This window comes from Antrostomus carolinensis, unplaced genomic scaffold (genome assembly GCF_000700745.2).
Source record: "Antrostomus carolinensis isolate BGI_N321 unplaced genomic scaffold, ASM70074v2 scaffold16956, whole genome shotgun sequence".
Lineage (NCBI taxonomy): Eukaryota > Metazoa > Chordata > Aves > Caprimulgiformes > Caprimulgidae > Antrostomus > Antrostomus carolinensis.
The window spans coordinates 12,594-25,408 of record NW_010322801.1 but is presented as its reverse complement, the minus strand read 5'-3'; the positions used below and the strand labels follow the sequence as shown (position 1 = coordinate 25,408).

At 37.1% G+C, this 12,815-nt stretch overlaps 1 protein-coding gene across 1 annotated transcript in view; it reads left to right on the top strand.

Moving 5' to 3' along the window:
* Window positions 1–12,815, top strand: part of MYO16 (myosin XVI) — a gene marked incomplete at its 5' end in the record, with an annotated part of 149,227 nt that overhangs the window by 123,900 nt on the left and 12,512 nt on the right. Inside the window, 2 exon segments of the mRNA XM_010170386.2 lie at window positions 1,511–1,669; window positions 8,819–8,910. Coding sequence (XP_010168688.1) covers window positions 1,511–1,669; window positions 8,819–8,910 — 251 coding nt within the window.

The following is a 12,815-nucleotide window of genomic DNA, read 5'->3' as shown; positions in this document are numbered from 1 at the left end:
GAAAAAAATTTTTTCCTGTCCCCTTGAAGAATGCTTATATGCTAAAGACTTGTAAGAATATATTGTATCTTTGGGAGAGCTGAGGATGTCATTGGAAGTATGGATGAATTCTGTAATGTTGGTTTTAGTAGCTAGTCTTTTGACCTCCGTTGGTTGCTGCTGTTATTATGATGAAGCTTAAATAGACACAACCAAAATCAAGGAATAGCTCTGAGAGCTGTCACATAAGAAAAATTTCCATTTTAGGGTGCTAAATGAGGGCATCTGCACCCAGGTCAGCCATAAATGTCAGCCCCCCAGTTAAGGCCAGCTCTCAGAGGGAATGGAAAGAGTTAGGAAAACTGAAATGGAGTTTAACAGAGAGAGAACTGAATTCAGCTTTGTCTTCTATGAAACAAATTTGATTATGGCAAGGAAAGACTATGCATACATGTTGGCAAGGAAAGAGTATGTATACATGTTCACCACAAAATGAAGAGAAAACCGGAAAAGAGAGAGAAATTCCCCAAAAATGCTGTAGCCTCACCAGCCCTGCCAGGTGTGGTGGAGTGGAGGTAGCCAGGGATGCCAGAATTGCAGTGGGGGTCTCTCTGACCATCCGCATCCATTCATAGTCCTTCCTACCAGCCCCCAGCCTGCCTCCGGCCCCTGACCTCCAGTGGGGAGCCCTGCAGGGGCACGACTGATGGCTCAGCCCTATTCCTTGCCGCACACTAAGCTGACAAAGCCAGGAAAGCTCCAAGCCACCTCTGGTCACTTTGCTGTGAGCTGTTCTGCCTTGAGTGGATGTGCCATCAGTCAGAGGGGGAAGAAGAGAAAGGTTTTGCTCTTCTCTTTGGAGAAATGCCTGTGCATTGTGCATATCTTGGGAGCTCCTACGGGATCAGGCCTCCTCTTGATATCTTGAAGAAATTTTGCTAAAAGGCTATGACATGAAAACCTTGAACTTTATAGGAAATGACAGTTGATGGCTGGAGAGCCCTGAGGCAGGGTAAATAATGCCCACAGGGAGGCTCTGCTGGGAGGAATCTTGCTACATATGCTTTTATATCAAAAGCCATTTCGTTTCTTGTGGAAGGAGATAAGATAAAAAAATAAACCCATGGTATTGCTGTTGCTAGCATCACCTAATGCAATGGTGAAAGGTGTTGCAGTGCTGACAGTGGTATATGAACATCATGTGAAATAGAACAGAATCTAAAAAGAGGCAATACAAACATTTGTTGAGTTTTATCAGCTGATATTTGTGTGAAAAGAAACAGTACAAATGAAATTTTGTTAATGCCTTTCACTTCCATAAACTTTAAATGACTAGAGGTGAAACACTAGTGAAAAAAAAAAAGAAAAACCCTGCAAAAATCACTGACTTAAACCTTCCACATTTATCACTGGACTCATGAATTAAAGTGATTAATGAAATTAATTTGATAAAGTACTTTGGATTTTATGTGTTAGTTTGTGTAAAAGCTGCTGGTTAATAGGAAGCTGACAAGCTTTTCCTCTTTGTCAGGTGCTGAAACTAATCTGAACTTGAGGAGCAGAGAAGATCCAAATACATCAGATATTGTATCAGAAACCCAGGATAAAAATGCAAATAAACATGGTACTCAGTCATCTAATCCACTGAACAGTTCTGTGACTGCTGAAAATGGAAATTCAGTATCAAATGGTAAGCAATTTTTAATCCCAAAATTCTTCTAACATAAAATTGCTGAACTGTTTCCTTGCATGAGCTTTTTAAGATATAGTTCAGGCTAGAATCTTCTGAGTTGTGAAGTATCTGTGTTTCTGGAACTGGCTTAACTTTGTATGTGTGAGCTGATAAGCCCCTCTCCAATAAAAGCTGAATGTGAAGAAAATAAAACAGCCTCTGTTGAGGAATTTGCAGTTAGCTCAGCTCCAAGTCTATAAGCAGCCCAAGCCATGGAGGACCGAGATTTGAGATTTCTGATCCTATAATCAATACAAATGGGACAGAAAATGGAAAATCAGGATCTCCCTGTGCTACAGGTGTCTTGCTAGTGAATGAGAAATTGTTTATTATTGCAATGAGATGATCAAAATGGTGCAAGAACAATGACAGAAAGAATGAAATCTTTCAGGGTCCTGAGAGCATAAGTCCCAAGGATATAACACCTGTATTACATAAAATCACACAATACACAAGTATGAGTAGACACAAGACAAACGGAAAGTTTTTATTTTGACAAAATGTGGAGAAGCAGATGTCTAAATATTTGCATGGTACTGGGTACAATTGTCTTAATGCTGAAAACTTAAATCTAAATATGGTTTCTGTAAGCAGGACACTTGTATAGTCTTTAATGTTAAGGGTAGATCTACACATACTACAGTTGGTAGTTTGAGAGCTATGCTGGAAAAATTAAAGGGAAAAATATCAGGTCAAGTGAAATATTTCATTTTGTTTTCCCAATAAGCTATCTTTTTTTTTTTTTTTTTTTTAAAAAAAAAGGTTAGAGGTGCTTAATATGCAATATTTTGAAATGAAAAATCAAGTTTTATTATCAACATGAAACATTCCAAAATCAAATAACTCCTTTCTTTTCAAGAAAACATATTATCCCAATTCTGCAGTGCTTGGCCAAAATAATTCTTCCTGCTCTCTCTGATAATAAAATAAAAAATCTCATCCAGTCTGAGAAGTAACACAAGTGTAAAGGTTCATTCGTTCCTGTATGAGACCAGGAACACACTGTGACAGAACAAAAAGGCATCTTTGTCCATTACAACTGTGTCCCCATTTGTACCAATATAATAATTTGGGGAGGAGGGGAGCATATTTTCTGTGTATAACAGTCAGACTGTCAAAAACCACAAAAACTGTGGGTAGACCAAATCTTTGATTCCATTCCGTGTAGGATTTTAACCATATATTCTGATGTACTAATGGGACTTGTGGGAGATCAGCTTTTTATAAGAGCAACCATTTTATCCCCAAACCCCTTAACTGGGACTTTAATACAACAGCTGTTTTTCTTTCAGCTTAGAGTTGAAATGATGCTTTAAGTTTATAATTTGTGATTATTACAGTTAAATTAGTAAACGATCTCAGTTACTGAAATAAATAGCCATTGCTTGAATAAAAGGCCAACTAAGAGGTGAGCTGGGTGTTTGTAATTGTTTGTGTGAAGTTTTTATCAGTATGTTTGCAACCAGTTGTAACCAGGTCTGTTCATATTGATAATATACAGTATCTACTATGCATAAACTAATTCTTTTCAAACTATTTGTAAATGGAAAGTTAAATCATAAAGATGTAATGCTGTGCAATGGAATTTTCCAGTAAGATACTTTTACCACTGAAAACCACTGATTCATCAAATCCAAACTTTCCATGGAAGATTCCCAATTTTGATGAAGCTTTGATAAGGAATATTTTTTATATTCACTCTGTTCTATGAGTAGAAAAAAACTCCCTTTAGGTCTGGCAGTATCCCACTGGGTAAGGAATTAGCATTATTTGTGGTATTTCAAGGTTCAAATCTACGTTTTGCCTGTCAGACAGTTGCAGAAATGATGCCAGCTTTTATTTTTACCCTGATGCAGAGCAAAATCAGATAATGACTTTTGTGACACAGAATGCAAGTTTTCCAGCTACCTTTAATAATAATTGAAAGATTTGACAATATGGAAATCTTTGGTGTACTTTGATTACATTAATTCAAAAACCAGTTTGCCAGTTTGCTTAGGAAAAAAATACTTCTAGTATTCGACCTTAATATCTTCATGATTTTGAAGTCTGCATCTTGTTGGATATATCTAGGCAATAGTGATATTTGAGAATGTGGCACAAGATGTTTCCATGTAAAATGCTTTTTCATTTCTTTGTTACTGTATACCAAACTCCTCTAGCTCTGAGGAAAATATAAACCTGAAAAGCATTATTAAATAGTTGATACTGAAATTACAAAGCTCTTGAATATAGAGTAATCTGCTTCCCACTGTTATACAGTGCAACTATATAATCTACTTTCCACTGCCAGAAGCAAAATCTAGGTTCATATATTACTCATATGAGTTAATACAGAAGCAATTTCTTAAAAATTTCTTTCTTTTGCTGTCATGAATGGAGTGTCAGCACCACTCTTCTGAAGCATCTTGAAACTTAAAGTCACTATAGTCAGAAGAATAATAATTTTGACCAAGATGTTAGTCTTACGTATAACCTGATGAATTCTTTAGAAAACCATTGCTAAGCAGCTAAAAAGCTGTCTGGCTCAGCTTCCAAACAGATTAATGCTGTGTTTCTTTCAGAAGCTGAGTTTAATTTCTGGCATTGCTGTTAGTTCAGAATTTTAGTAAAGTTGCTTTTTCATTTTATACAATGTAATCTCCTTCTTTTTTAGTTTATCTTTAATATTAGGAGTAACAGCTTTCTACGGCTCTGTGCTGTCAAACTGTGACTTTTCTGCTGCAAACCTTCTATGCCCACCAAAGTTTTCAGTCTGTAAGAAAGAGCTTCTTTTTCTGTTTCTTGTCCAAACACAAAGACTAATCAGAAAGCCTATAATAACCTTTTACGTTACAATGCTGAAAGCTGTGATCCTAAATCATGCAAACCAGCAGATCCTCTGGTAGGAAATACTCAAACACTGTAGGTTACAGTTTACTGAAATGTGTTGTTATTTCCAGCTAGTAACTGACAGGATATAGAAGGGTGTTTGTTCATTAAGTGAAAAATTTAAATATTACAACTATAGTAAGTGATTGAGGTGACCTAACTTTTGGTTAGTGAAAGGGAGGAATTCCCCAGATATCTGACAGTTCTTTAGCCCCAGTGGAGTGTGTTGTAGAGGTACTTACCCAGTGTAACCCAAGTGAAAATTAGAGAGATATTGTATAGATGAGACAGCCCAGTTGGGCCCGAGTAGCATTGTGCTGCATTATGCCCAGTGGTCACACAGGCACCCACTTTGCACTCTGCTGTTCATCCACCTCCCTTGGCACACTGCTGTCCCAAGAAGGAAGCCTCTCTGTTCCTCTTTTCTTCAGTTATAACTGAGGTCTACTGCTTGTGTATGGAGGTCTGTGTGAATGAACTCACTATATAGCTTATGCTGATCAGCAGAAGAGTAAACGTCAAGAACCTGACTTTCACCAAGAGCTCTATGTATTATTCAGGTACAGGGATTAGTTTTGTCTAACTTTAGCTGTCGAGAAAGTAGCCGTTCTGTCTAAGCAGGTCACCTGTGGGCTACAGTCTGCCTTATAGTCTTGAAACTTACCACCAGATATAAGCACATCAGGCAACAAGTTTGCACCCGCCCTGAAAGTTACAGAATGGGAAAGGTGTCACAGCAGATAACCTAACAGAATGGTGACATGTCACCATCACATGGTTTATATGCTGTTAAGCACAGAGTCATACATCTTGCCTTTCCTGGTGATGTCTTTTCTTTCACACTATAGCAGCCCATGTTATCAAGTGGAGCTGATCAGTAGATCCAGCCTGTGTATGAATGCAGAATCATGGAGGAAGGTAGAAGGTTTGGGGGATGATGTGTGGCCACAGTTGCAAAGACCCAGAGACTCTGAAGTCTTGCTGTTGTTTTGCAAAAATTGATGTTGGAAGCCAGGAGGTACAGGGTCTCCAGCTCAGGGTATAGCAGAGCCTATGAGACTGGAGGTTCTCTGGAATCACAGAACAATCTCTAGATGTTCAGTGATCTAGATCTCAATATTTGAGATGCAAGGATCCTAATTCAATATTTATCTGAAGGATCCTAAGAGCAGTATCTGAGAACAGGGCAGAAATGGGAAACAGAAAGTATAGGAAGAAGGTCAGGGATTGAGTGTGGGATCTTCCTTCAAGGCAATACAGAAAATGCATTACAGGGGATAAGCCTGCTTCTAGTTTGAATACACATATTACTTGTGACAAGGCCTTATTCTTGATTATGTGGAAAAAAAATAATAATAAATTAATGTATTTCTTTCATTTAACTTCTCCAGTTAGAGATTATTGATCAAATCATATTGCCTGCTATCATTTTCACTACCGCATATAATTGCAGTAATAAAGTTAGCAAGAATAATTTTGCAAAAAAATGCCAAATTACACTTACTTTGGGAAACTTCAGAATAACTGCAAGAAAACACAGTCCAGATGGTGTAATTTGTGCTCCAGCCTGAACTTCTGATTAACTTATGTTCTTGCAGTTCTGCCCCTGCCCCTGCTAAACTGATGCTTCCAACCTTGTGCTGAATTAAGCAAGGTCTTATTCAGTGCACAGCTGTGGTATCCTAATATTTACTTAGGTGTACATAAAGGAAAACTTTCAGAATGTAATCAGCTACTCCATTTATCTTTCCAAACTCCACCAAGCCTCTGCTTGCCATGTCTGTGATGACGTGCTGTTGCTGTGCATGGAAACTTTACTCATTTGATAAGACCTCTTATCAAAGTGCTTTTCATAGAAATAAATAGAAAATAATTGATAACCTTATTCTTAGCTCAAGGCTGTCATGGATGGTAGATGCTGAAGTGTAGGAATATAGTGGAAAAGCATTATCTTTTTCAAAAGCATACTGCTGGCCTAGCAAAGTATTTTTGTTCATTCATGGTGGTCTAGAATCATGCAAATATTTTGCATTATATATTTTATTTGAATTAAATGAATAACACCTAGTTTAAAAAGGAATTTTGCCTTAAAATGTGGATAATGTTTTATTATTTTGAAATGATCCAAAATTAATCCATGTGAATAAATTATAAGTTCAGGAAATTATTTGAAAAAAAAAGGAATTTGTTTTGTGTTGAGAAAACTTGGAGTTTTGGAGGGAAATTTTGAATTAATTAAAAAAAAATATTTCAAGCATTTCGTTTGACCACAAAAAAATATGATTTTGCTGAGGGAGAATTTAATATATGTAAGAAAAATAGTGGTAAGTTACACATATTTTGCAAGCCTAGCATAGTGGAGACCTTGAATATCAGACCTTGCTCCAGCACATACCTAATACATCACAGAGCAGCTTCAAAAAGAAACAGCTCCTCCTCCCAACAACGCGTCGTTCAAATCACTGAGAGAACAGGGTCAAACTCCCTCTCTGCACCAGGCAGCAAAGCACTGAAATGCTGGATTCTTACAAGATTTGACCTGGCTCCTGAGCTGCAAGCAGGGGTTCCACCTTTTTCACTGCCTGTGTGTGTCCAGAAGAAGTCCAGATGATTTGAAGCTGTAGAAAAAGATCCATATTTATGAATACTTTACACAGGCTTCATTCAGAAGAATAAAAAAACCCCAGCTGTCCCTAGATACAAAGCTGTGGAGATGCATCATTATAAGGGGTAACAAAAAGCAGGGTAGAGAGGCCAAAAAGGAATAAGGATCATTCCTTCTTTTTAAAATTATTGTTCTAGTTCTCTCACGAAATCAGGTTATTTTATGGGATTATTCATGCAATTTACATTTTCATTATTTAAATCATATACCGTAACCATGTAAGATTTAATGCTTACTTATCAAAATAAAAAAAAATATAATTAAAACCCATTTTTAATACTGAGAATAGCAGGTTGGCAGAGAAGCATGTTTTGTAGTGTGTTTCTGTGCCAGTTTCGTGACTGAACGAGAAACTGAACATAAACATGAAACAGAACTATGTCTAGTGCAGTACATAATCTCATAAGTAGTTTATGATCCATTGCATTTGAAGTTTGAATTTTTTCCATTATGATTCTGCATATGTTGTGTATAACATGCAAAGAGTGAGGTTCACCTTATTTTTTCTTATCTAAGAGTTACATATCTAGGACCAGAATCATCTTACCTAGTTTTAGCCACACAAAAGGCAGATGTTATCCATTTCTAGTTAGTAAACCTCAGGTGATCTACTGAGAACAGTTCAACTTGAATATCTCTTACCAGGATGAATCTTCTCATGGTGGCTAACTCTATTCAGCTGACTAAAGAAGGAACAGTGATATGCTGTTTATGGATGCCATAGTAGCATGAAAATTTAGAATATATGCTATACAAAGCAATACCAAAATTGCTGGATACCAAACCTACTGTAGTGTCTGTGATTATAGTTTGTGAGGGGCTTAATAATGCCTATCATGGACTCACTGTGTTTCTACTTCTGCCTTTGCTTCCCCTCTTCCCGCCTTTCACATCCTCTGTATTGTTATGTGAATGGTCTTCCCACTTTGGCAGAAGTGACAGGGAAGCGCTGGCAGTAAGCCTGGCTCTAGGGTCACTGTGCACAAGTGTTTGTTTCTCTTGACTGCAGAGGGAAACTACCTGGCTCTTTTATACTGATTGACTGTTTTTCACACAGCTCAATTTTGGGCAGCTAATTCCCACATGGAGAGTGCACAATAAGTTCAAGTATTACAAAAAAACCTCTGTATTGAGGAGGTGAAGCAGCCCTGGACCTGCTACTGCCTTCGCATGTGACCTAGAGACATGAATTTGAGAGCAGACCGCAGGTCTGTTTGCCATTCCCTTTGCATTGCTTCTGCTCTGAAAAGGAGCCAGGGGAAGAGGATCCAGGGATTTCCGCATTGCAGGAGGAATCCCTAGCCAGTGTATAGGTAATGTGTTATTTGTAGGCTCTTTCAGTACAATTACTCCTTCTATAAACAAGCATGCATACCTATGATGCTATTCACACTTGGTAAACAATAATTGTTCCAGTTGCAGTAAGCATGGAAATAGTAAGTATCCAGGCAAAAGTGTGATTTTTTTGTTGTTGTTGTTTTTAGTAAAACATGTCAAGGTCTTTTGAATCTCATACTAAAATCAGCCAATGCATAAATGGCAGATTATATATTATTATTGTCCTGCTTTAGGTTTGCCAGAGGAAAATGAATATTCAAGACATTCAGCCAGCACTACAGCAGGCTTATCGATTCAAAGACACAGGGAGAGCCACACCAGTCAGGTAACTATTTAATTGACAGTCTACTAGGATCAATAAAAGAAAAAAAAAAACACATAGTAACTGCATGTTGAAAGCTGTCTTGATTCAAATTTGTGCATTGATATTGAAAAAATGCAGACTTTTTTATAGGTTTGTATTGAGCTAAGGAAAATAATGAATTTTCTCTTAAGTTTTTTTTTGCTGGGAGGATAATCATCCTGAAGCATTCTTAGAGTTCAAAGTTTATGAAAAATTGTTGCTGGCTGTGAGGATGCTGTTTTCAGGCAGGAAATGTATCTCTTCACTCTGAAAGGACCAAGATGTTATCTCTCTCAAGATATTCATTCATACCAGAAAGAGTTGCATGATAATGAACCTCAGGAATAAATGCATAATTATGTCACCCTTTTGTATATAAAAGCAGTGAAGACTTTAAAAGGAGTCTTCATTGGTTTTATACAAATATCAATAAGTAAAAATTAAAATAAAATATATATCAATTAAAAAAACAATAGGTACTGAGAATTAAACAAAAATAATAGGTACTGAGGTAGTGTGAAGCTTGCATTTTGGTTCTTTTAAAATTTCTGTTTGGTTAATGTCACTTTAAAAGAACAACACAGAATTAAGTTTAATGTGCATTAAAAAAGGAATAAAATTTGTCATAATATATTTTCTTCATTCTTTTCTTCAGCATTTTATATGTGAAACATATAGTGAAACACTTTACTTTCTAAGTAGCCAGTTCATGCATGAAGGCATTCAAGCAATTGTATTTTATTTTGCTTAAATGGTATTAGTGTATTCTCTTTTAGTCTTTGTCTTCAGTCCACATTTCTAGAAGGGTAGCCCCAAGTAATTTTTTTACTGTAAGAATTTTACAGTAAAGCCAGATATTGTTCAAAGATAATATATGTTGGAGTTAAGAGGAATTCTCTCAACAGAAACCTCTCATTAACCAATGGTACAGTTTCCAGACTAATTTACCAGAAGGTAAGGGAAATGCTTTATCACATTAAAAAGCTACTTCTTGTCTGACAGCTGACATTTCATTACAAGAAAATACTGGCTCTAACCAAGTGAATTCATGTTTGGCCATTGATTACAACAGGAGTGGGATTGAACCTTCAACATCATATTTGATCTTAATATAACTTTGAAAAACAATGAGTTTTAACTGAGTAAGTATGTGATCAAACAAGTACAAAAGTCTTCAATTTTGTTTTTCTGACCCGCCGTCTGAAGCACAGGTATAACTACAGCACCTATTCTGGGTTGAAAAATTGTTCCAAGACGGCACTCAGCACTACGCTGATCTCTTCAGATACATAAGTGAGGCTGGCCAGAGCTGCTCTGGCACACACACGCACATACCCGTCTTACACACAATAAAAAATCTTTGCCATCACCATACCTCTCAGACTCTCAAAATATACTTTGACCATGTTGTGAAAAAATACTTACAGGTCTACTATCTTCAGATCATATTGGATGAGGATATGGGATTATAAAGTCAACTGAAGGCAATCTTTTCAATTGTCTCTGTTACATTTTTTAATGATCAACCAAATACTTATTAGGCATGAGAGAAGCCAAAGAGCCCTCTCCACTGATTGGAAAATGCAGTCCAGACACTGCTCCAGTTATAAACCTCACACAGTGAGACACTTTTGTCACAGAATCACAGAATTGTAGGGGTTAGAAGAGACCTCTGGAGATCATCTAGTCCAACCCCCCTGCCAAAGCAGGTTCACCTAGAGCAGGTTGCCCAGGATTGCATCCAGGCTGGTTTTGAATATCTACAGAGGAAATATTGTCCTGGAGCACCTTATGCCCTTATTGCTAAAATGCTTGCCTGGGATCAAGGAGGATCATGTTTAAATTACTACATGAGTGTAATACCTGGAGAGTTAAATGAACCAGGAATAAGGGAGCCATTATCTTCTCCTTATCTTTGCAAATGGAAACTGTGTTCTTATGTGAAATTAGTCTGCAGCTTTTAAATACTTTATTTTAGAAGCAAGTCTTTAACCATTTACAAACTTCTATTTTTGATTTTTCCAAAACAGCTTGCCAAAAGCTGAACACAGTTTCAGTTCAGTACTTTGAAATGTCAGTTTTCAGTAAATAGATGTTTTGCCAAAGTGTTTCACAAATCTTTAAAATAGATTCCATGCCATGTACTCAGAATTACATGCAGGGATGTTCCTTAAATGCAAGCTCAATAAGAACTGTGACGTTTAGACATGGAACCTGAGGTTCTGTGATTTTTTTTATACAATTGCCTTAATGAATAAACATCTTCCAAAGGTTGTCAAAAGAAAATGGAAAAAAAATCTTCCTCCCTACTAAAAGAAAAAAAAAATCTTAAAAAAAATTCTGTGCTTGCAGGACTGAGAATTCTTATTGTAAAAACCATTCCTCATCATTTCCAAAGCATGGCATATATTTCAAAATGATTGGTTTTAATTACAGTTGACATTTCTTAGCATGCTGCTGGTGACTCTAACAGTGTACAACCCTATTGTAAGAGTCTTTGCCAGGCTTCACTGCAGTAACCTTATCACTTTAAAGTAATTCTTGCACAGACGTATGAAATAGGACAGATTGTTTCACAGATCTGTGAAGCTACTGATTGACTAATTGCTTTAGAGAGAGAAACATAGACTGGGTCCTTGGATTTCTTGGCAGACACTCTGTCATTTCAGCTTAAGGAAACTGGATCATTAGACTTCAGGGACTTCTAATATTTATGGGGTTTTTTGATATCTCCTTCCTCGTTCCTTACTGAAGTGACAGGACTTAATTTTATTTCTGTGACAGGATCTCAAGGTTCATATACATCCAACTAAAATTTAGGCATTGTGGCTTATGGTACCATCGTGTTGTCACATCAGGTGATAATTACCTGCATCACTACCTGATAACTTCTTGCACACTGCAAACCTACCCACTTCAGAGAGCAAATTCTTCAGTTCAGCATCTGTCGACATGCATCATAAGGATCAGTCTTTTAACAAACACTTTTGGAAGCAGTTAACAAGTATAAAATATCATGCAGGTATGAACTCAGAAACTTAACTTATCATCTTTAAAGTCTGCTGAAAACAAAAACAAAGGGGAAGAGTATTAAAAATAAAGTTTGATTTTTACTCATTGGAAATGAAAGAACTTCTATCAAAAGAAATGAGTCTTGCATTTTAAAGGAACAACGAAGTATAGGTTTTTTATAAACTAATGCCTTTTCCTTCATATTGTCCTGTGGGTGTACAGCTATTGATTTCTAAGTGATTATATCTCTAGGTTGCAAGTAAGTACCCCATAAAAACGTAGAAAACATCTGACATAACACTGTAGAATAGAATCATAGAACCATAGAATGGTCTGGGTTGGAAGGGTGGAAGGGGCCTTAAAGATCATTTATTTCCAACCCCCCGCCATGAGCAGGGACACCTTCCACTAAATCAGGTTGCTCAAAGCCCCATCCATCATGGTCTTGAACACTTCCAAGGAGGGGGCATCTATGACTTCTCTGGGCAACCTGTTCCAGTGTCTCACTGCCCTCATAGTAAAGAATTTCTTCCTAATATCTAATCTAAATCTACCCTCTTCCAGTTTAAAGCCATTACCCCTCATCCTATCACTACCTGCCCTTGTAGCAAGTCCCTCCTCAGATTTCTTGTAGACCCCTTCATGTACTGGAAGGCCACTATAATCATCTTCATCCTCAATGAAGATTAAAACTGAGTGATGGATTTGGGGGTCAAAGTTCTCAGAACCAGTTATCCAGAAGTTTCCTGCACTTTAGTTGATTCAGGTGGTAGATCTTTCAGAAACTATTTGTTATCAAAGAGCCACACATATTCTTTTTACCAACCCAGGATGCCAGCTTCCATGTATTTTATGCTTCCCTTGTAAAACAAAAC